General features: G+C 39.2%; 1 protein-coding gene across 1 annotated transcript in view; it reads right to left on the bottom strand.

The window, feature by feature from the left end:
- Positions 1-8,886: 8,886 nt before the first annotated feature.
- TMEM39A (transmembrane protein 39A) overlaps positions 8,887-25,715 on the bottom strand; it is a 31,103-nt gene continuing 14,274 nt past the window's right edge. Inside the window, exons 4-9 of the mRNA XM_065876326.1 lie at positions 23,382-23,465; positions 21,209-21,363; positions 14,910-15,258; positions 13,954-14,141; positions 11,851-11,971; positions 8,887-9,281 (exon numbers count right to left, since the gene is read on the bottom strand). Coding sequence (XP_065732398.1) covers positions 9,048-9,281; positions 11,851-11,971; positions 13,954-14,141; positions 14,910-15,258; positions 21,209-21,363; positions 23,382-23,465 — 1,131 coding nt within the window. The 3' untranslated portion in view covers positions 8,887-9,047. The remainder of the gene's footprint in view (positions 9,282-11,850; positions 11,972-13,953; positions 14,142-14,909; positions 15,259-21,208; positions 21,364-23,381; positions 23,466-25,715) is intronic.

Here is a 25,715-nt window from a genome sequence, read left to right as displayed (position 1 = left end):
GGAACTTCAAATGGTTCTTTCCTTTTCAGCTGGAGAGAGGAAGGAGAATTAACATAACCTGCTGGCAGATTTTTGGTGCTCTTCCAAAAAGGGCTTCACAGGAACCCTTCTCAATGCAAAACCCATCATGGTATCAACACTTTCAAACCTTCTAAGACAACTATCTTGTTTGAGAAACAAAGAAAGATAGGACCTATTTTTAGCTCTATGTACCTCTTCTCAGGTTCAAGGCTGGCTGAACTCTGTCCAGAAGCTCAATCGCTGCAGACATTTCTCTAAGAGCTAGCAGTACCTCTGGGCAGACCTCACAACCAAGGCTGGCAATGGGCTGGGTAGGGGCTGAACTGAAGTTACCTCCTCCAGTGAGAAACTGGAAGCTGATGTCCTGCAACAGATACATATTCCTCTCTCCCTTCTTCCCTGAGAAGCCTTACAGAGAGTTTTGAAATCTTGTCCTATACCTTTTAAGCCAGTGTCTGTGACAGAGATAAACGGCAAGCCAGCTGACGAGTTCTGCTCTCAGAGGGCACTGAGTGAGCAAGGGGAGCAGTTAATAGGCCTTTGGTCAGTGGTTTTTGCATTGGGTGAGCAGACATTGGACCAACAGCCAAGGAGATGTAAACCCGTAAGAAAAGTCCTAAGGTATAGCATTTTTCCCCTAGGCAAGAAAGGTGAAGGAATATAGTGGTGCCAGATGAGGAAAGCCGTGTTTAGGAGATTTGAAAAGTACATTTCTGCCTTATCAGAAAATGTGGCAGACAGGCTTTATGTCAATATCAGCACACTGTGGTGTCTACATTTTGATAAAGACCATGTTCCAGTTAGGATGTGAGAGAGGGAGGGAACTGCACTTTGCTTCACCATCAGAACTCTGAGCCAAGTAATGAAATATTTAAACTATTTTATGATTATTTAAAATTTTTGTAACACTTAGAGGATATATTTTTATTTGAGGATAGACTGAGAAGCCACCATTTACATAACAAGTGAGTTCAACTTGAGGCACCTATGTAGATTAAATGACTGCCATGTTCCTTAGACTCTGACATCTTTCATTTGTAGCATCATCTTCAGAAGTGTGTGTGTGGATATCATCCACATGTCATCACACACACACCGTGTGTGTGACAACTGTCTGGAGATATTCCCTACTCTGAGCTTTCCCAGCCAATCAATCCAGAAGGCCTTGGAAGCTGACTCACCTTCTTGGTCAGTGTCCTGCTGCTAAAGTATGGACCTCTCCATAATCATAAACTTCCTGTGAGCTGGGGCTAGCCTGGCACTGACGAAATTCCATTCCATGACAAGGAAAACTCATTACATTTTCCCCTTGAAATTGTTCCCCCCAAATCTCCTGAGATTACCTATTTGGTCATCCACTTGGGACTGAAAAATGAACCCCCTGAGAATGGCTGGATGAAAATCAGACTGCCTGCTTCCATCTAGGGGAAGGAGAGAAGAGGTGCTGCTATTTATAGGAGGATCTACATGGTGCCCTAGAAAGGGCTACAGAAACAAATTCTCAAAAGGCACCTTCAAATAAACTATGAGTCATCAAAATGGGGGTGGCTGATTTTAAATCCTGAATTTAAAGTGAAATGCATGCATATTCTAATGTTTCCTTCAGTGTTAATGGTTGCCTGATAAGATAATAACCTATATTTATTGGCAAAATGGCCCTCCCAGGCCAACCTTTTTTTTTTTTTTTTTTTTTTTTGCCAAAATGTAGCAGGTAGAGGGAATTTAGTTTTTATTCTCTACTTCAAATGGAATATGAAGGGTCCTGATCAAAAACCCCATTAAGACACTGTTAGCCTAATCTAAGCCCTAAAATTCAAAATATTGGCCAAGGCAAAATTCTGAATTCTGGGGAGATTAAAAATGTAAACATCATCATCCTCAACAGACAATATTTATCAAGAGCTTAGTAATATTGCACTGGGTACCTCAGAACTCTGAAATTCTTGAAGAGTCTAATGAAAAAGGGGAGAGGGATGGCAGCAAATGAAACAGCCTATAAGCAACCAGGAGCAAGATCTAGAACCATTAAGTTACCAAATGAAAGCAGCAGGGGAAAACAGGTAGCAACTTAGCATCTTTTAATATGATTGCTAATAGTGTTCAAGTTACCTACTGACTTTAATCAAATTAAACACAATTACAAATCCAGTAGAAGGTACCAGGAAGACATTCAGGTGTTGAGAATTTTGCTTTGATCACTTAAAAACTTAGCGAGTGGTAACTAAGAATAAATAGTTCTGAGGTTTTGCATGGTCTTAATTAGCTTGGCTGTGAAGTCTTGTTGGATCTCGGCAAATGAGCCAGGTAACATCAGGGTTCCATACTCCCTGAGAGGGGGTTTTAGACACTTCCACCATCACAAAATGGGTTAACTCCTGTTGATGATGAAGTCATAGGTCCAAGATAAATTGTTACTTTCGTGTCTAATGTTTAGCACATGATAATCACATTTGCTTAAAGTTGGGTGCGTCAGTCGATTGTCTACACAGGTCTTGTGTTCTGCCTGAAGAGCTACTGGGAAACCTAAGATTCATTTGTCTGGGATTGGAATGGGAGAGGTTCAGGGTAGGTCCAATTCCCACCAGGATTGATTAGGACTACATTCTACCATGGCCTGTCCTATCTGATGACAACATGAATCTTGGGGTTAAATGTTGCCAGGAGTATGATTTCAGGCATTTCCAGCAGGAAGGTCAGTTCAAAATGTGGAATGACAAAGCATGTGTCCTCCTTTGTCAACACCTTTCCTAGCAAAGTTAGACCAGAAGAGGGAGCAAGCACCTTTCCAAGCATGGAGAGGAATGGGAGATGGTAGAAGGGTGATTGCTTAAGATCAGGGTAAGTCCATATAGGATAAAATTGGGGCCACCACTGATCAACTGGCACACATTCAGCAGCGTTGAAGTTCATGAGCAATGCAGGGATCACTTCTATGAGGATGAAGGAGGATGTAGTTACATATAAGAAACCTATGAAATTCAGAGCCATGTGTTTTACTGGATGAATCACAATGCTTTGCATTAACTTAATGCCACAGTACTTCCTGGCTTATAATTCTGTAAGGTAAAGCACTTTCTCAAAGGAGTCTATTAGAAAGCCACATGATTTCAGCTGTTTGTTGAGCTTGACAAATATGTTTCCAAAGATATAATCAAAATGTTTTTCTATTGATTAAAAAAGCATAAATATTAAACCTATCCTTAGAGACATTTAAGTGTAATTAAAAGATTGTTATCCTTTAAAAATGTACTCTAATAAATGATATAAAACATAATGCTCATGACGGCACTATGAACTAGAGGACATGGGATCAGCAAAATCAATAATAGGAAAAGTGGACTTTATGCATTCAGGCTCATTGTTCTACTTTGTTCTGTTTGATGTCATTTTTTATTACTTCAAGGTTTGGTCTCCTCACAGCACAAGTCCTGATCGTTTGCTTCAGTAAAATTTTCTTGCTTTGTTATTTTACATCTTAATAATTGTCAAATATTTGCAACTTCACTCTCTTACTGTTGCAATCATACATGTCACCCAATATACCCAGTATAAATCAATGGATGTTGTCATGAAAAATGAGAAGGAAAAAAAGCTATTACTTCTCAAAACTCCACAGCTTAAGGAGTTATGTGGGTCTGCCTGCAAAGATGTGAACTCAATTTTTCTATTTCTTGAATTAGTCAGGGAGGACTATTTTTTCAGTGATTTTTGTTAATGGTGCTCTGAGGGAAAAAAAGCAAAAGTTTGCTATCGTGGCATATATTATCACAGAAGGGGGTTGGGGGAGGGGAGAGAGGCACTCAATGAGCTGAAATGACAGGCCCTTAAAAAAACAATCATACAGCCTAGGCTCACAACTTGGTGATATTTGCAGTGAAAAATATTGTTGCCAAGGGTATTAAAATTCTAGCATTTCGGCAATATTCTATTTAGAACTTTACACCACTCAGGCCTGCTCTTGTTCCTTCATTGCGGCCATAAATGCCTTTTATCCTATATACTCCCAGATCCCCACACTTCTCTGTTTCTCTGAGTAAGCCTACCACTCTTCTCCCCTGCCAAACTGGCAACACACAATTCCCCTCACTCCTAATCTTTCCTCCAGTTCCTCTAGAGTGCTTCTCTCCTTGAATCTCTTCACTGAACGTTGCCTCCACTTCTTAGAGTTCAGTAAAAGTTGACACTCACCTGAGGACGCTTCTTTCCCTGCCCATTTCTCCCACATTACACAGACTACAAAAAGCCCAGAAATTTTATCCAGTTTCCCACTCCTGCTTCTGCACCGTTTCTTCCCATCTCATGCAAAAATCTCATTACTGAAATTTATGGCATCCAGCGATTTTACCTTTTCTGTTCTTTGTGGCCGTGATATAGTCCATGTGCCAGATTTCCCAGTTTTCGGCACCAGACTCTCTACCTCCTGCCCCATCGTCATCCTGGACGACTTCAACGTTCCTGAGGAAAACTCATCCTACACCCTTGCCACAACTGCTTACGGCTTTTGCCTCTACTGAATTTTGACCATCTGCTTCCAGGGGTACACATCAGGCTGTTTCATAACCCAGAACTCTATGATCCTGAACTCCCATAGTCTTCTCAGAACTCCTATCTTTGCTCCTTTATTCCTTCTACTTGCTCAAGATCACTAATGCCCGACCCAGCCCTGCTCTTTCTGATGGCCAGTACTCCCACCAGACTTCATTCTTCTTCCCCAGCCTTTCTAGACCCCAAGGTGCATCATCTCAGCTATTCTCATAACTCCCTTGGCTACTAGTCCTTCAGCTATACCTGCTTGGCAAACCTCCAAACCAGGACCAGGACTCTTACCACCCATCTTACTACCCTTTTACTGTGTCTATTGAGTTAGACTACAGAAAATCGTAAAACCATGAAGAAAGCCTTTGTAAATTTACGGTTTACCACCTCAGCAGTGGCCTCATTCCCAAAACTCATAAAGGCTATTCCCCCTCCCAGATGGACCACTCCTTCGAAAACATAATTACTTCTTACTTAACAAGTTTATGCTATCAGATACCTTGCCACTTCCCTTATTCATACGTGTGTCCCTAAACTCCTTTCTAACTCAGGAGAAGCGCTATTCCTCTTCCAAACAGCTCCTTCTTCCCAATTCACTACTCTGAACCAACAGCCACCCGAGCTCCACTCTCACTGCTTCATTAAACTTCTCTTACTAAAGTTACCAGTGGTCTCACAATCAAATCCAACAGCCAATTCTTAAGTCTCCTGACTTACCTTTTATATTTGATACTGTAATCATTCCTTTCTTGAAACGCTAATTCACCTCATCTCTTGGACTTCCATTTCCTTAGTGTTGCTCATTTGAAAAGCTTCCTCTTCCTCTGCCCTTAAATGTTGTTATTCATCAGAATTCTGTCCTTCCTTTTTCACTGTACATACTTTCCCTACATTATCTTATTCATGTCCATGGCTTTTTCTATCACACAGTGGTGACACCCCACCCCCACTTTTCCCATTTTCTCTTATATGGACTTTTTAAATAGTTGGCTAATTGGTCTCCCTGCTTTAAGTCTCACATCCTCCCATTCTCCAAACCTATCCTACATATTGCTGCCAAAGTTATCTAATACAGGATAGTGGTTCTCATCAAAATCCCCTGGAGTGTGTGTTCAAACAGACCTAGGTATTCATCCAGAGTTTCTGACTGTTAGGTTTGGGTTAGGGCTTGAAAATTCCCATTTCTAACAAGTTCCCAGTTAGGTGATGCCAATGCTGCTGGTCCAAAAATTACACTTCCAGAACCCTTGACCTGAGAACTCTTTGGGTCATCGTTAAGTCCTTGGCTTAAAATCTCTCATTAGATAGCTTCTGTCTACAAAAGTCCCCAGCCTTCTGTCCACTTAAGAATTACCTGAAGTACTTGTGGAAAATATGTATTACTGGGCTTCACCCTCAAGATTCTGACTTAGTAGATCTGATGCAGTGCCCAAGGATCACTCCTTTGACAATCTGTGACCTACAAGGTAATAAAAATCCAAACCACTTAATGTGGAACTCGAGTCCCTCTGTAATCTATTCCTTGCCTAGCTCTTTAGCATTATTGAACTATTAGTTAAAAACTTAGTGCAAGTCTATGCGAGTTTTTGCCTCTTCTGTTCCCACTGCATGAGCCCTCCCTCCCTCTCTCATCTCTGTGGTAAACTAGTGCTGCTTCAAAATGCATCATGTGTGTTACTGATGCAGTGAGGCATTCCCTGACACTGCAGCTTCCCAGCAAAGTTGATCATTTTCCTGCATTAATTCTGTCTCTTGCATATACTTCCTTGACTGAGCACATTTGTGTTACAATTATTTACTTTTTTGCCTTCTAGTAAATGCACTCTGAACATGAGTATCTCTGGCACTCAGCAGCATCTAGCACATAGTAACTGCTCAGTAAATAGAAATGAGAGGGGTGGTGTGGAGGTAATTGATAGGGAGGGGAGGGAAAGCAGCTTAGGGAATAAAACATAGAATCAGAGTAAACAGGATATTGAGGAACGTTTCCATCATGCTAATAATGCCTGTGAACTACCCTCCTCTACTCTGACACATTTACTCACCTTAAGCCACCCAGACAACTGGTCAAGCAACTTCTTTCCTTCTCCAGTATCCCAAGTTCACCTAACTGATCTTTTGCTATACCATTTTTTCCACATACCATTTCCTAATATTTAACAATTACAAAAAAAAGGCCATTCTTTAACGGGCATGCATCTCCCCCTATCACTAAACAAAGATGGTGTCCTTTATATCACATGATTCCTAAGTAACAGGATACACAGGTAACTAGTAATTCTTCTCTCCCCCATCTGAATGTGGCACCTACAAATGTCAGCTAAAATGAGTAGAAGCATGATGAACCGAAGGGTTTTATCTCCTGATGCTGTCATATCTGGAAGGAGAAGGGGGGCATTTTGCAATTCCTTTAGTCAAAATTAATTTTTATTTATTATATTCACTCATTTGTTTGGCCAGGTTGGCATCTGGTCCTCCTGTGCTACTACTTTAGAATATGGCCAAGACAGGTCAAACCAGAAGGGGGAATCATGTCAGCTTTCAAGAGTAGTCTATTGGGCTTCCCTGGTGGCGCAGTGGTTGAGAGTCTGCCTGCCAATGCAGGGGATACGGGCTCGAGCCCTGGTCCAGGAAGATCCCACATGCCGCGGAGCAATTAAGCCCATGCACCACACTGCTGAGCCTGCGCTCTAGAGCCCGCGAGCCACAACTACTGAAGCCCGCATGCCTAGAGCCCGTGCTCCGCAACAAGAGAAGCCACTGCAATGAGAAGCCCGCGCACCGCAGCGAAGAGTAGCCCCCACTTGCCGCAACTAGAGAAAACCCAGGCGCAGCAACGAAGACCCAGCACAGCCAAAAATAAATAAATAAATAAATTTATTAAAAAAAAAAAAAAAAGATGCCTTCTAGCAATGCCATTCCTAGCACTTTCTATTTCCTTGATCTGTTTTTAGTTTTCGCTTTACCACACCTATTGCTACTACCAGGAGACATTAAATTATATGTTTGTTTACAGCATATTTTGCACCCCCCGCCCCCCACATGGTAAGCTCTTGAGGTAGGGCCTTTGCTTTTCTCACTCACTGCTATATCCCCAGTGCATAAAATAGTGCCTGGTGGCCAACACGTTATTTGTTGAATGACTGAATACACTCATATTGACTGCCAAATTACGTAACTTAAAAAAAAAAAGTGTATCCATCAAAATATTTAAGGAAACAATGGTTACACATAGTAGTCACCTTGGGTAGCTGTACACACACCTACTCCTCACAATGCTGCCTTTGCTGAAAACCTGCTGGGAACTCTTCTGCAAGAACTGTTTTCAGAGCCAGTTTATGAATTACCTGATTTTTTTTTTTTTTTACTTCATAAGCCATATTGTGTTTCAGTGTAAAAAAGCCAAAGTGAGCATAGAAAACACATGAGAATATATTTCAGGCTCTCAAGACAAGGCCTCAGAAATTCAGATGACTAGTGACATCAACTAACTAAGTATATCACCTCTCAAGAAAATGGACTGAAAGGGGTTAATGCTCACAGACATGAAGGCTCTGGAGTATGAAATTCAAAACACACACAGATCAAACTACCTGAGGACAAAAAAGTAAATTCTCATATTTCACTTCTGCTGGTAACTCTAAACATGCCTCTGTAGCAGAGTTGCTGCTAGACTGCATCCATTCCTCCAGTAACTTGGTGTCTTCAACCTGCCCAGATCCCAGCCCAGGGGATATGTGCTCATCTTCTCCCACTGATCTAGTCACACACCAGCTCCTTCATAAGTTTGGGCACTCTATTCTGTCCTAAAAAGTATTCTTTCAAAACAGCTAACAATAAAAGGAAAATCTTTACAAGCAAAAGAAGTGAAAGAACAGGGAAAATGAGAACAATACCCTGTTTCAGGGTAAGAGCTCACACAAAAGTGTATTTAAATGTCATACGGCAGATAGAACGCTGAGTTCCTACCTTAGAAATGCTTCCTCCCAGTAGGCAGCAAAGAGAACCCCACCAGGACGAAAACCCACTTTTGCCCCATGCATTCCAATACTATCTGCCAATCAGAAAAAAAAAGACAATGAGTGCTGTCAAGCAACTCCACTGATCTCTTTCTGTAGCAATAAGGCCAGCTAAGGACTAAAGATAATGAGAAAGACTAGAAGGCAAGTAGACACACAAAAGGTACTGTGTCAAGTGATATATGAGATGTGTTCATAAGTGAATAAGTTATTCCAGAGCCATACAAACAAATCAATCTCTTTACTGGAGAGGCACACCTCTCCTCTGTATATTATTCAGATATACTAACACAGGAAAGATCACATCATCTTGTTTATGGATACATTTAATGTCCCTTGCCCTCCCCACCTTTCAAAACATAATAGTATACAAAATATAAAATATCTTAAATATTTATAAAAATCGCAAGAAAAAAATAGAACGTATGAAAATATTTTTATCTGAGTTCTCCCTCACTGTTGAGAGGCAGCTTAGTTTGCCTTGAGTTCATAATTATTGAGTGGATAGGAGTATGCCCTGCCTAATACTATTCTGTCCCGGAGGAGCTTAAATAAAACATAGTAGTTGCAGAAGAGGATGAGAGCCATGGAAAGTGTATGGTTCCACTTCTCCGACCGCAGCAAGGAATAGAGCTGGTAGAAGACAACACTGCCCTCAATAAGGATAAGCAGATTTAACAGCCTTAATGGACGATGAAACAGGAACTGTAAGGAAGTTAAAAAGCAAAATGTTATTTCATAGAAAAGACTGCAGTTATTCTCACATTTTTCTTCTAAAATCATTTCATATTTACAGGCTCCTATGTGCACTAACAAGCAGATCTGCTTATTGAGTATCAATCAGGCTATTTCTTGCTATAGAGACCCAAACCCTTTCTTTTTTGCTCAAGTAATAATGAAATACATTTTATTTCAACACCCCGAGACATGAAAAGGGATTATATCCCAAAGAACTCTGCCTCAAAAATTTTTCCTAGATTTTATCTTAGGTATATATTTTATTTGAGATAACAAAAAGTATATTTATTTATCTAAGACAGGGGCTGGATAAAGGACCAAATGGGAAATATTTTAGACTCTCAAGTCAAGAGACAAAAACTGAGGATATTATATGTAGGTAACTCATAACCACTTAAAATGTAACCGCTTAAAAATACAAAAATCATTGTTAGTTTGTGGGCTGGTCTAAGACATAAACACCTACACTAGACAAGTCTGCAGGGAGCAGTGGTAATATAAGTTGAAATATCAATACAGTAATTTCTTAATTTTTTTCTTAAACTGTTACCCACCATGCTGTCTGTTTTATTTTGTTCAGTTTTTCTGGGTATTGATAAGTAGGGTGAACAAAGACAGAACAATGAGGAAGGAGGGAAAAATTAGTCAGAATTAGAGTTTGGCTAAAAACAGACCTGTTTTCATTCCCACCAAATTCTTCAGTCTAAGAGGCTAAATCCCGGTTGACTAATAAAAATGTATTATGAATAGGAAGATAGAGGCCAAAGAATGCAAACTGTGATAATGGTAGTATATCAGATCTAAAAGAATAATTTAGACCTCAGGACTCGAATCTGAGAATAAACCAAATCATCATGACAGCTCTGAAAGGTAACTGGGTTCTCAGGATCCTTCTGCGGGAGGAAGAACATGTTTACCTGGGTTTTATTACATGATATCCAGTAATATCATGTATAAAATTGGCTCAGAATTAACATTCAAAAAAAAAATTAGGCAATTTCAGATTCTGTGGCAATTATAATTAAATGTGCAAGTAAGCTATAAACTGAAAGAGTAAAAATGTGAGGACAGCCAGAGCTACAGGTAATAGGCACATTTTAAGTGAGTGTTCTTAAACAGTGTGCCTAAGAATCATTTCCAAATATGCAAATGCTGCAAATTCCTAGGATCCTTCAGAGATTCTGACTCTAAGTGACCCAACGACCACTTTGGGAAGCACTGATTTACTTTGGTCACGCAAAATCAGTAACAAGTTAATTTCCTTAATCTTTCTTCTATGGATTCCACCTGATGCTTCAGCTGTCCAACACTAGCAAGGAAAATACTTATATTTCAAGCAGAAAATTTTAATAAACTATCTGGTTACTGTAGGTTTCCAGGGGACTGCAAGAGCCAACAGATGTCCTTAATGGCCTGTGGAACTCAGCTGGCTGAATTAAATATTCTGTGTAGAAACCAAATGCTTATGTAGTTGTAACCTAAGTCCACTCCTCCATCTTAAGGCAATCCCACAGGAGTCTAGGAGATTACGGTATTTCCCTCATTCAAAGGCCTTTCACCTTGCCCCACCCTCCCCTACCATATTATTTATAAGCATCCCGCCCTGATGCAAGTTTCCAGTATTTAATTAAAAGGCCCTTAGTAGCAAACGCCCGCAGAACCAGGAAATCCAAGTACCCTCATAAGGAACTGGGAGTGATGGGAGGGAGAAAGGGATTCAAGCATCTAAAAAATAAATAAAATCTCCAATTCTTTTTCAGAATATGCTCTCCATTCAAAGGCAATGCACTGCACTAGGTACATTTTTACTAAAAACAGTTCCCTGCATGTACCTTCTTTTCCCCTCTCCCATCAATCAGCTGGCCTTTCTCTTATAAGTAAATACTTTTGCCTCCTAGAGCCAGAATTTCTGGAAAAGTGAAAGATCAAATAGAACATAACCCAAGGTGTAAATTCAAATGGAACAGAAGCTGGATTTAGTGGGTGTCTACTGCTTTTTCCTTTTAAACTTTTAAGCCTTTTTTCCTTTTAATCCAAGAGAAGGTAAAAGGCCACAGATCATGGCATTTGCCTGAGTTTCAAAGGGGAAGTCAAAGTATTTTAAGGAGATGATACATATGACAAATACCAAAAAATAAAACCATCACATTATTACTATATTAAATATTGCTTAAGGATACACAGATATATTATAATAAGGACACCACTAAACCAAACTACTGCAAATAAAAGTTGTAAGATTAAAAATGGAAGTCTTAAATAACTGTGTACTTGTTTCAAGTAATACTAGACTCAACAAATTCCAGTGTAACTAGAGAAATCAGTCAAGCTATTAAAATTGAGAAATAGGTATTTTCACCTTCAATCTGCCTTCAGAAGATATTTCCAAAGGACAGAGGTCATTATAGTAGTAAAATAATTACCCTGTCTTAATTTCCTAGTATGTGCTACACACTGTGCTAGATGCTTACACACAGAGTAACCTCCTAACACTTACTCCTAAGCTTATGTTTGAAAAGAAATAAGCTGTACTTGCATAAAAGCGGGCATGGGATACGTCTGAAGGCACTGCCACGTTGTAAGGCCCCATGGCTCTATATAAGCACCTGCTGTGTCGCACCAGCACCCCTTGAGGCCATATTGTATTTTCTGACCAACTAAGGGAGAAAGAAATGCAATGTTAGCCTATTGGCAATTACAGATAAGACAGTGTCTGGCAAGGCCAGCTATACTTCTATGGAAAGGATTAAGTATTCAAGGCTTCATCTGCCTGAATTCTGAAAATACAGTAATTCCATGGTCAAACTGGAAGCAGTCAAAAAGGATTTATTATAACTTCATTGCTATATAGTAGAGAGAAACTGCAAAGTTAACTCAGTGTCAAAGGACTTAAGAGGCTTAGGAGAACAAGCAGAAATAAACGTGTAAGGAAGGCATCTATGAGCCAGAAAATCCAGTGTAAGCAGGTGGACTGTCACCTCAATCCCAAGTGAGTAGAGTCTATTGGTGGAAATGCTAGAGGGAACAAACAAGAAGAGAGAGTGGATGGTAGTAAGAGTAGTGGAGAAATTCACACATTATCCAACTAGCATGACATTTACTGCAGAATTACATCCCAAAAAGCTACAGAAAATCTATTCATTTATCACACACTTCAAATGCTTCATATATGTGAGAAGCTATACAGAAGAACACAGAGACACACAAGGTACCGACACACAGACTTTTCTTTTTACCACTTTCTTGGTTTTTTTTTATAGAGGTTTCTCTAGGAAAAAGAAGTTATGGAAGAAGCTTCATTCTTTCCAGCACCAACGTAATGGAGTTGGGGTGGGGATGGGGATCTTCAGGTTAAGCTTTTTAAAAAATCTAAGTTAATTCATCTCTTCCTGATTTTGGAAAGGTTAGTTTCCTAGGGTAAGAACTGGGACAGCATTTTAAATATGTTAAAGAAAAAAAAAATTCTAGCACCCTGAAGCTTTCCCAGTTCAGAAAATGTTCCGTCGGCCTTGCTCACACTTACCAGCATTAAAATGATGATACACCTCATGGCCATGTGCCATCAGGAGCCTGAAGATGTACAGTACTAGTACTGTGGATTGTATTTTCAATTTTTATTGAAATTTGTCCTTTGCCCACAGTCGGGTTTCTTTTCAGCCTGGCCCAATCTCTTTCAGTTCCTGGGCTTGAAGGCCTGTGCTAATCTGTATCAGACATCAAGGCAAATAATTGAAGGGAGCACTCTGAGGGGGAGGGGGAAGGGAATGTCACCTCAATCTGTCCCCCTTAATTAGGAAAGAATTTCTAGGTGATGAAATTTGTGAAATGTTCAAATTATAAAAGGAAGATGAAGATGGTCCAGGTCTGAGAGAGAGGCATGATGAAAGGCTCAGAAGCAAGTGAATAAAAGGGTTCTAAAGTCAGTCATTCTGGACCACAGGGATCATGCAGAGAAATGACTAATAGGGGGACACAATGAGAGGAATACTCAGAAAGAACTCACTTAGGGACAGTTTTCATTCAAATTTAGGAAAAGCAGGGCAACATTCATTAGTGAGTTTAGGAAGAAAAGAAAAACACAATTAAAGATGCAGGCTAAAACAACAACAACAAAACAAAAAACCCAAAAAGCAAAAATAAATAAACAAATAAAATGCGGGCTAGGAAAATCACTAGTACAAATTTACATTTATTAGAAAGAAAAGATGAGAGAAGCAAATTCCAGCTGCCTAAGTATAAGACAATTATCTAGCAGCTATTCAGCTGTGGCAATGAAGATGAGAAGATGAATCTCACAGTCTTCTAAAGAAAATTAAAAATATGTCATGACTCTTTGAATTTGGGCAAAGGGTTAGGACTGAAAAGAAAACTCCAAGATTATAGCTTGGGAAATAAATTACACATTCTAGAGTGACTGGGTAGTTGAAAGGTAGGAGGCATTTAAGGAGGGACTGGGGATGGTGGTGGAAATGAGTTAATATCCCCTGCGTTCAGTTTAGAGGGATGATAAGCACCCACGTGGACAAAAACTAAAACTTAAGTGTTCAAAGCCAAGAACAAGAGTGACATACAAAGCAAATAAACATGATCAGCAGCATGTAAAAAGGTGTTAAATGGTTTTATCCTCTAACCTACTTACATGTGCTGTGGAGCATTGCTGTAGGACCCATGTTCAAGCTTCTGCCACTTGCCCAGGTGAGCAGCTGATTTATGTAGCAAATCACAGTATTTGGATGGCAGCAGTTGTGTGGTGAGCATGACAAAAGCATTGATCCACACCATAATGAGGTGCTCACATGACCAGCGCATGTCATAGTACTGGGTACTCTGGAAGAGATCAGAAGAGAGAGAAATGATCCATGTACTGGTGAGCAACAAGGCAGGGATGGTGCGTGTACATACACCCTGCAGACAAATGCCACTCTGAGTCACCCATGCATTTGTTGTCCTCCTGTCTGTGCAGAAAGTTCAAGAGCAGAGTCCTCCAAAATCCTTCAACCTGACTTTCTGGCTGTATGAGTTAGGGTTGGGAGGGAGAGGCGATTATACTTTAAGTGCTTCCTTTCTAGAAGTGAATGCTCTCTGCGAATGACCACTCCAGCTGCAGATATGCTTCTCAATGGGTGAAGGAAGGGCACTGAAATGACCCAAAAGATTTTGGGCCCAAGTGACATCCAGACCATTTTTCTTTTCTACTAAAGTAAAGTTTAAAGGTTAGATTAAATTCAAGGAAACTCGTGATAACCATGATAAGATCAACCATGGTAGGCTGAATTTTACTGAAACCTCAGTCCTCTTAAGCTACCACATACGGATTCTAAGTACAAGTTTATCCTCCCCAGAAACTGGGTGGAAAAAAAAATCTTAAAAAAAAAGAAGAAAGAAAAGAAAAAAAGAGGGGACCACCACGGGTGCATCACAGATATGGAAATATCTATCCACCAACCAGGTATTAGTGCACTCCAGATGCAGCCGAACTCCACCATCCAGGCTGCCAAAGGGGAGACAGAGAAAAGGGGGATTAAATAAGAAATACCCAGTTTATGTCATTCACACACAAATCCAGGAAGCACATAAAAGCAAGTAACCACTTACCTTCACAAAACACAGGGGGAGAAATGCAACATAGTAGGCACTGAAGAGAGAGTTGAAGAGAACTTCCTTGATTCTGTGGTTGAAATCTGCTTTCAGACATTCTACTTCATTGCGAATGAGGTCTGGAGACAGGGGGCAGCTGTGGCTGGGGATGGGTGTGGCATTATTAAACTGTTCTTTTAGAGACTCCAGCAATAAGGAGAGGAAGTCTTTGGACTTGGCCAAGCCACCCACAGTCGAGGCACTCTCCTCTACCGCCTGGTGCTGAACCATGTAGTTATAGTCTGCAAGAAGAAGATGAGCTCTACTATCTTGGTGGAAACAGCAGAGAGGAACATAAACACCAAACCTGTAGAAAAAAGGGAGTATGAAAATGAGACCACAGAAGCCACCTAAGATCAGATCATATAACTGTGTTAGTAAAATAGTCATGATTCATCAGAGTGAATGTAATATAATAGGGACTTTGCTGACAGTAAATTCATTATCTGGGAAGCTCTTTAATTTCTTCCCACAAAGGCAATATATATTCACTGTAGAATAGGAAACTACCAAAAATCACGACAATAGAAACTACCCGGAAATAATCATTTTTATAATTTTTACAGTTGGGTGCACAGACTTTATACTTTTTCTTTTATATGTTTAGCCTCATACAGTATAAACTGTTTTGTATACTGCTGTTTTAACTTTGGGTGTGTGGTTATGTAGCATGTATATATTGAGCTTTTTCTTATGGCATTAAATATTTTTCAGCAACAATTCTAAAAGGTACTATAGTATTCTCATGTAGCTATACCATAACTTACCTATTTCTTTCTTGTTAGGACTCAGGCTGTTTCTTACTTTCCACTACTATAAATACCATTGGGATAAGTAACTTCCCACACAGATTTTTGTGTACACCTGGTATTTTTTGAATGGCTTGCCCTTCAAGTTTCCTCTTCTTAGTGAGGGGGCTCCCCTGCGTACCCCCCTACCACATCACCCACCATACTTCTACAGGCACTCCGAGTTCCTCTTGCCTGGTTATTTTTCTCCACTGATCTTACCACTCCATATATTTTACATGTTTTTTATTTTGGGTTTTTTCCCTTTGGTCTATCCTCCCCTCACTACAATGTAAGCTCCAAGAACCAGAGATTTTAGTCTGCTTATTAGTTCACTGCTATATCCTTGACGCTTAGAATAGTGGCTGAAACATACTAGGCACTAAATAAACACTTGACGGATTAATGAAAACAATTCTAAAAGTACGATAAATAAATTTTTACAAGTAAAATTACTTGGCTAAAGGACTGCAAATTTGTGAGACTTTTCATAACTTCTTATAGTTGCTCCAACTTTGGTTCCTTAAAAAAAGTTTAAACACTTTCCCAAGTCCTCATTAAGTAACTTCCACATTGTAACGTAGGTATGTATAGGTATGTATTATATTGGGTTGGCCAGAAAGTTCGTTCGCATTTTTCCGTGCCATCTTGCGAAAAACCAGAATGAACTTTTTGGCCAACCCAATAAATAAAATGATCATTTCACGGACATAAATTTAGATATTAAAAATAGCAAATAAAAAGACATTTAGTTATAAATTTTATTTAAAAAAAATTAACAAACGTCACTTGTTCATAGTTCTCTAGAGGGAGAAAGGATGAGCTTCTTGTAAGTTAAGAAGATGGTTAGCAGCAGCTCTGGGATCCACTGTGAACGTGCCCTGGAGTAGTAGGATGGGAGGGGGTAAATGCAAAAGTATCATGCTAGGATCATAAGCTTGAAATGAGCTTGCCACTCTGTCAATTTCATGTGACCATGTCCAGGCTAGCCTGCCAGAGCATGAGAGACTCATGGAGCAGAGCTTAGCTGTCCTAGTTGCCTAAACTGACAGCTGGTCAATCCCACATATGTGACTGAACCCAGCTAAGATCAGGAGTCTCCTGACTTCCAGCTGATCCCAACACATACACACATACACAGTAAATACATAGTGTGGTATGCTACCATGGCTCTGTGGATGTTCGTTACAGCATCATATGTCAATAGATAACTGATACAGGGTAACATCAAAGGCTTAGAGCCTGGAGAGCTTTGTAAGGTAAAGAAAATGATTCATGAATTTTAAAAAGGGTTAGTAAATATTTAGACATAAAACTTGTTTAAATTACATGATTATTTCATTGTTTTATAGGGATGTGGAGAGGCTCCAAGAATAAAGCTTATTTACATATCTAAAAAAGTGAAAATGCTTGCTGGCCATTTGATGATGGTAATCCTCTTCAGTCTGGCCAAAATATTCCTCGATATTTCCATAATAAGCCTTTCAAGTTAGACAGGGTTAACCTTCTAAATGATTCAACCAGCTATTGTTGATAAATAGAATAACTAAATCATTTGTTTCCAACTCAAACAGCTGAAATATTAATCTAGAAATACAGAAACAATTGATGTAAAATATACACCTTATAAGAAATCTGAATCATGAAAAATAATGTTTATAACAAAGAAAATTCACTCTGTATGAACTGAGTTGATGAGTGCCTTAAGTAATCGTTTAAGGAATTTAATTAGAACCTAACAGAGTACAACCAATAGAAAGACTCTTCCTGCCATCTTGGCCACACAATCTCTGGGTATGCCTTTATTTTATACTGTCACTACCCATATAAATTCATGCTTACACTGCAGCACCATAAACAGTATAGAGCAATGATTCTCAAACTTGAGCTAGCATCAGAAGCATCTAGCAGGCTTGTTAAAAGACAAATCCTGTGCCATACTTTCTAGAGTTTCTGCTTCAGTTTGGGGTAGATTCTGAGAATTTCTATTTCTAACAAATTTCCAGGTGATGCTGATGCTGCTGTTCTGGGAACCACATTTTGAGAACTACTGAATTTAGAGTAATGGTTAAGACAAGGGCTCTGAATCAAAAAGACCTGAGTCTTTATCATTAATTGTCTAACCACGGGAAAAATTTTTAACCACTTAATCTGTCTTTACCTATGGCAAAGATTGCTAATTGTCTGCCAATAGCTACTGTTCTCCTGTTTCTTCCATAGCAACAGAATTTTTTTGTGTGTGTGAATAGCAGAAACGTTTATTCTACCCAGCAAAGTCAAGAAAAGTGAAGTTCCAACACTATTCTTTTGTCTTCTCAGTTATAAATAAAAGAACAGGCATTTTATCAAAGACATACACCTGGCAAATGAACACAAAAATGTTCAACATTATGAATCATTAGGGAAATGCAATCAGACTATAGTGAGATACCTCTACACACTTTAAAACAGCCAATATTTTAACTACTGACCATACCAATCAAATACTGGTGAGGACTACAGGGGAACTGGAATGCTTCCATATTGTTGACAGGAATGCATAAGGGTACAGTTATTCATTTTAGAATATGAAACCATATATTCATATGAAGACTTTTATGCACATGTTCATAGTTAGTTTATCTGTGGTGGCCAAACTGGAAACAAACCACAAAACCCCTTCTGTTATTTTTCAGGAAGAAAATGAACTACTCATACGTGCAACTTAGATGATTCTCAAAATAATTATGCATCATGAAAGAAAAAGACAAATACAAAAGTAAACATTAAGATGCCAATGATATTAACAGTCTAGAAAACACTAATTGAGTGGGAAAAGAAGTAAATCAACTGTAGTTGCCTGGGAGTCCTGGGAGACATGTCAGAAGGTAGATATTGGTGTTGTATGTTTGTTATTATGATGATGGATCTGTGGCTTTACAAGTATTAAAACCTACCAAGCTGTACATTTTAGGTATGTTCATTTCAATGCATACCAACTATACAGCTCAATTAAGTTTTAATAGAAATTGGCTTCACATAAAAATCTGAATCTCCTTTTCAGTAGAACTCTGCCAACCACAGGTTAACTCCATCACCTCTCCTTGTACATGGGAGGGATTCTGTTGCAGTAGCAATGAAGACTGGTGAGCACTGAAAGGTGTTTCCACTTGAGTTATCCAGGAACCCTGCCTGGGTCCTAAAAATCACATGCCTGGACTACACGACTTCCACTCTCATGCAGCTCCAAAATCACTGGTGGTTCTCACAACTGTCCTCATCTCAGGGTGACCTCTGAACCCATCAAAAATTCTGACATCCAGGACTCAACATTAGTCCCACAGAGCCCTGCAGTCTACCCTGGGAGGCCTTGGACAACAATACAAATTAGACCACAACTGGAGTGAACACTATTCTCTGCCATGATACTATCCCCACTGAGGTATACAAAGTTTGCAACACTCACAAAACCTGTTCCTCTTCATCTGGACAGTTCAACATGGCTTTCAGCATCAGTCCAACAGTGAACAAAAACCAAGATGAAAGCGGGCTTAAATAATAGTCTTTATTATGGCATAGAGCAGAGCAAACTGAGACAGACAGTTTCCAAAAAGGGTGACCTGGAGATAGAAAAATCCATCCCGAGCATGACATGAGACAATGCCACCAAAGAAGGTGCAAACCTCTGTGAGCCACCAGCAGAACTCAGCCTGGATCTCCATGGTCAAAGGTGGTTAGGTCCTGTCTTAGCCAGTTGATGGAAGAGAAGGACAACACCTAAGTGCTCAGCCTATTAATGCTTCACTCCAGGGGACAGGAGAGCACAAAGGTCTACCTACCCTGACCACAGTGAGGTCACTAATGCCCAGTATGGGGATCATAGCAACAGAATTTTTAGTTGAGATACAGCTGTCCTGCTAAAGACTTAATTTTCCAGCCTCCCTTACAATCTATCCTGCTAGGCAGGGTGGAGCAAAAAGATAGCAGAAGCTTGAGTTCTGACACCATGGAGCTATCACAACTATCCGAGATAACTTAAATACACACTATACAGGAGAGAGGAATGAGCTTCTAACTTTTTAAAGCCACAAGCATTTTGGATCTGTTATAGCAGACTAAATATACTACCTCCTGGGTCATTGTGATGATTTCATGAGGTGATGTTTATAAGCACCACCTAGCCCAACACTTAACACTTAATAAGAGCTTAATAAATGATAGCTATCTGTTAACATCTAACAAAGGTTTTAGCCAAATGTAAACAAGTTAAAACTATGCAAAATAGTTTAATAAGCTAATATGTACAATAATATACCACTACACAACCATCAGAACGGCTAAAATTTTTAAAATGGAAAACATCAAATGCTGGCAAAAATGTGTAGCAACAAGACTCTTATAGAATTGCTGAAAGAATAAAATGGTATCACTTCTTTGGGAAAAAGTCTGGTAGATTCTTATAAGACTAAACATACTCCTACCTTGTGGCCTAGCAGTGCCACTCCTACATATTTCTCCCAAGAGAATGAAAAGGTATCTTTGCAAAAAAAGACTTGTATTAATAATGTACATAACAGTTTCTTTTTAATAGTAGTCAAAAACTGGAAACAAGCCAGGTGTCCAACAATAGGAGAATAAACAAACTGTGGTATATTCATACAATGAAATATTACTGATACATGCAATCACACAGACAAATCTCAAAAACAACATGCTGAGTCAAAGACAGCTTGAAAGTGTACATACTGTACAATTCCATTTATATGAAATTCTAGTATTGGCAAACTAATCTACGGTGGAAAAAAAAATCAAAACACTGTTGCGGGCTTCCCTGGTGGCGCAGTGGTTGAGAGTCCGCCTGCCGATGCAGGGGATGCGGGTCCGTGCCCCGGTCCGGGAGGATCCCGCGTGCCGTGAAGCGGCTGGGCCCGTGAGCCATGGCCGCTGGGCCTGCGCGTCCGGAGCTTGTGCTCCGCAACGGGAGAGGCCACAGCGGTGAGAGGCCCGCGTACCGCAAAAAAAACCCCAAAATAAAACAAAAAAAACACTGTTGCCTCTGGGAGACAGTGGGATTGGGTTTGACTGGAAAGGGACATGAAAGAACTTCTGGAGTAATGGTGATGTTCCATACTGGGATAAGGTTTTGAGTTACACAGATATATGCATTTATCAAAACTCAGCATATGTACACAAGATTTGTGAATTTTATTGTATATGAATTTTATTTGGTGGACAGAGCTAATGAAAATATTCTTCATTGGTAGGAGAGCCACACCTCTTGGGGATAATCTTAGTTTATGTCTATTGTCTCAGCTGTATCCCAGTTTAGAAAATAAGTTATATGGTCACTCTAACCACTGATCTTTCCAATTTTCTGGACTCCTGCTTTATATTGAAGAATTTCATTTCCCTCCTTTTTATACTATCATTTGCATGACCCAAATAATTTCTTAAGACTTACTAATAAAATAGTAAAACTGGAGTACTCACGGGTAGCCAAGGAAAAGGAGATTGAGGACTGAATGGCTTCGGAAGAGATTAACCAAGGTCCAACAAAGTACCCATCCACACAAAGTAAGTAGCACCAAGCGAGCTGATATGAGAACCATGTAGTGAATCATTGATGCTGCACCCGCCTTAGTGGCCTGTAAGTTTGGAAGCACCAAAAAGAAAAGCTTATAAGTGACTTTATTCAAAAGCAATGTGACTCAAGTAAGGACTTAGTAGATTTAGTGGAAGGTAAACTGTGGGGAAAAAAAAAAGAAAAAAAAGGAAGGAACGAAGAAGAAGAACTGTCCATCCGACCTTATCTTCCTCATTCTTGAAGATTCGATCTCCCCAGGGACAGTTAGCTGTTTCCTCCTTGAATTTGCATAGTACAAAGACCTCCTTTAAGTTCTTATGATATTGTCTAATTTATTTACACTGGGGCTTCTCAAAGTATGTTCCATGACCCACACTCATCAGAATTACTGGGGCTGCTTACTGAACATGCAAATTCCTACTGACTTTCACCACCAGATATAGGGAACAAAAATCACAAGTCAAGGAACCTGTATTTTAACAAACCAACGAGTGATTTTTATATACATAAAGATAGTGAGCCACTAATTTATCTGACTCCGGACTAGACTGCCATGGCCTAAACAGCAGCAACAGTGTTTCTATTTTTCCTTGAATCCTCCCCCCAATCTGTTTGCTGAATTAATGTTTAATAAATTACTGAAACTTCAAAAAATAATCAGATCTTCTTTGACAAATCCCTATATAAATGTTTCTTTTTTGATTTTTGCAAATATGAAAATAATGCATGATCATTACTTCTAGTTCTTTACATCACAGTTGTTCAAATATTCTTCTTTAATCCCAGATCTTTAAAACTGATTAAATATAGTAAGAAAACATACTTGTCTAAACATGAAGCTCTGCAATGTCATTTTCTTTCAAACTGAACTAGGAAGGAATGAGTGAAATGGAGGGGGAAATGACAGATTCTTATAACCTCTAAAATAGCATTGTCAGAACTCAGAAAAACAATTTTCTGGAGTCAACAGCACATGGGAAAGGAGAAGGAGTTTTTCAGGTCCCTCCTGTATATCCATTTCTTAGTTCACCCAACATACTACATAGCATATATAATATATACCCAATATATACTATTTGTGTAGTTACTTATAAATGCAAAGAAGCAGTTGAATTAATACTACAGCCTGGGCCTTAAACTGTAGAGTAGGCTCAAGCTGTTCTCAGCCCAGCAGGACAAAGAGTTGCATATCACTCCCCTGATACATACCTCATGCCAATGTACCTCATGTGCCAAAGTCAAGGGAAGGCATCTAAGCCACTGGAATTACTCCATTGCCTCCATTCTCAAATGTTTAGGATTAGTAATAAATTTAAGTTTAATATTTGTCTTTCTTGGTTGGGCAGCCTCATAAAGACATCATAAGGACCTCAAAAAGAGGTCTTATTTGTCTTGGTTGCCACTGTAATCCCAGGACCTTGTGTAGTATCTGTCACATATAGGTAGCACAAGAGCTTGGGGTTTGGAATAAGGCAAAAATGACAAATACATTCAAGCTCTGCTGCCCTGGTGACACTGGGATGAATGTGACGAGGAAAAGAGTATGTTGCTATTGGAGAGTAAATAACAGGAGATCCTAACCTAGGGAGGGTCAAGATTAGTCCTATGCAAGTGTGGATGCTGTCATTTTAAAATTCTAAGTTTTAGTAAACTCAAACAAATGTCTCTTGCTAGCAACTCCACAAATGGTATATAAATAATTTCAAGTGAATGTTACTTGAAACAATGTTTTAGATGCAACTCTTTATTTACATACATACAACTCTTCTTAACAATAGTTACCTAAAATCTATCCTATTTTTACTGCAACTATCAAAATTAGAAAGATTGTACTGGAGAACTCAGAAGACAGAACTAAGCTCCTATTGGACAAATGAGATTTCTAACAGTTGAATTAGTATATCACACTTGAATTTTAAATATACTGTAAGAAAACCTTTAAAAAAAAACTAGCACAATTCATGTAAGAGTAAAGAAATTAATTTATAATTGCATTCAAATTATACTTGGACATTTCACATTTTCAACCTCTAACTAGCTCTAGCTACAAGTGATAGAATATAGTGAATGAGCTGTTACCTCTGAGATGAGGGCCCATACAAGCCTCCTCGCAAGCATCACTGTGATGAATGCTGCCAGGTGGTAATCAATGAGATGAAAATTCTATAAGAGAAACAAATAACTGTATCAGAAATATGTGTATCCAGTTGGAACTACTACATGAAGCGGTTTGCCCCCTCAAAAGACTGTCCTATATCATCTTACACTTACAGACCACAGGAATTTGAGGGACCTCGAAGAGACTTCCTACCTTCTACTTCTTTCATGACAAACTGCTTTAACTTTTCAAACACTATTTTAAACTATCTGGAATGTAACCTTCTCCTTTTTTGCAAGTTTACTGTATTAGAAGGAAAAGATTACAGTTTTGGGTTAACAAGTGATAACCTGCAGAATTATGGCAAGAATAATTATCTAAAATGCCATATTTATAATGAGTGTCAAAGTTAAATTCCCAGGCTTCAAGAGTTACTGTTGTTGGTCTCTCTTTATGAAAGCTTATATTAATCCAATTGGGCATCTACTAATCTAAACTCCCTACTCACTGATACATCAATACATTCAGTCTTTTCCCCTTAGCTTGATTTAAAAACATGTCTTATATTTGATCTCTTCTTCCTATAAAATGATAGCATTACCTAGATGCTATGTATGGTTCCTTCTAGTTCTAAGTCTGTATATATAACTGTGATAATAAACAAAATGAAAAATCAATAGCAAAAAGAAAGTTGTGATGTATTTTCATTTTGATGGTCAGAAGGTCTGTAAGTTTCCACAGTCCTCCTTCAAGAATTTCTCAACTTATTCAATAAATATGAACTAGACACCCACAGCGTGCCATGTAGTCTTCTAGATACTGAGGATACAATGCTGAAGAATGATAGACAAGATTCCTGCTCTCCTGGATCTTACTTTTTACCGCAGTGTGAGAGAGAAAGGGGATTGCAGAGATTACTAGTTGTTTCTTCTGCCATCACAAAATTTAACTGGACACTGACTCCTAGCTGACTAAAGGTTCATTTCTCAGCCTCCCTTGCAATAACTACTTGCGGCTAAGGGACACGAGGGAAAGTCGTGTGTGACTTCCAAGCCATGCCCTTAAAGGAAAGAGCTGTCTCTTTCTGCTTTCCTCCTTCCTGCCAGCTGCATGTGATGACAGGAGTTGGAGCCTTTGGACCATGGTGTCTGAAAGAAGCACACTGGATGGCAGAGCAACAGATACGAAGAGTTGCCACACTGGCCTTTTATCACCTACCTACTTTTTATACAATAGGGAAATAAACATCTGTTCTGTTTTAGACACCCTGTTACAGCAGTTAAACCCACATCTTTAATAATAAGTTGCTTAAGGGGGGAGGGCAATGACAATAAACAAACTAACAAGCAAAAGCATTTCAAATAGTTATGCTGCTGGTAAGAAATAAAACAATAATGACTGGGAAGGGAAGTGCAGAACCAATTTAGATTGGTGCTTAGGGAGGATATCTCTGAGAAAGTGGCACTTGGGCTGACAGCTGAACGACAAAAAAGCACAAGCCATGACAAGATCTGGGGGCAGAGAGCTCCAGGCAGAGGAAAAAGTAATCACACAGCCTCTAAGGCAGGGAAATATATGCCTGGTATGTCTGAAAATCAGCAAGAAGGCTGGAATGAGGTAATGAGCAATGAAAGATTGAGTTTATATATTTTTTCCTATGGGGAAGTCATAAGAGTGTTTTAGGCAAAGGGTGCCATGATTCTATTTGTATTTTAAAATTATCACGCTGATTGCTGAGTGGAAAATACTGTATTGGGGAAAGATCAGTTAAGAAGCTATTGCTTTCAATTCAGATGAGAAAACATGATTGACTGAACAGGGTCAGTAGCGATGGAGTGGCCAGATTTGGGATACATTTTAAAGGTAAAGCAGTCAGATTATCAAAAGAGTGGCTTACCATTCCTCAGACCATTTCCTTTTCCCTGTCTCTCTTTAAGTGTTTGGATTCTAACAATTATTTATCCCCTCTTAGTTTTGAGACTCCTCCCTGCTCATCCTACTCCTTCAAAATAATGGAAGCAAATACACTACAGGCCCTGGCTAATGTCTGGGGGTCTTATGTATCACCAATCCATCTAAGACATTTTTTATATCGAAAAATGTAAGTGCCTAACGTACCTCATTGTTAAGCAAATTTTGTTATATTCTAAATCATTGAAAACTAGTAATCTACTTATGATTAACTCTTTATAAACCAGAATATTTGATTAATCAAAGTGCTCCACTCCTGAATATTCTGAATAACTTACTACACCACTTTTAGCTTTTATGTTTCTTAGGGTTAAGACTCACTCAGCTAATTATCTGATAGCTAG

The sequence above is a fragment of the Phocoena phocoena genome, chromosome 4, assembly GCF_963924675.1.
Source record: "Phocoena phocoena chromosome 4, mPhoPho1.1, whole genome shotgun sequence".
In the NCBI taxonomy this organism is placed as follows: Eukaryota; Metazoa; Chordata; class Mammalia; order Artiodactyla; family Phocoenidae; genus Phocoena; species Phocoena phocoena.
The sequence above is the reverse complement of the archived record's forward strand: the minus strand, read 5'-3'. Positions and strand labels throughout refer to the sequence as shown.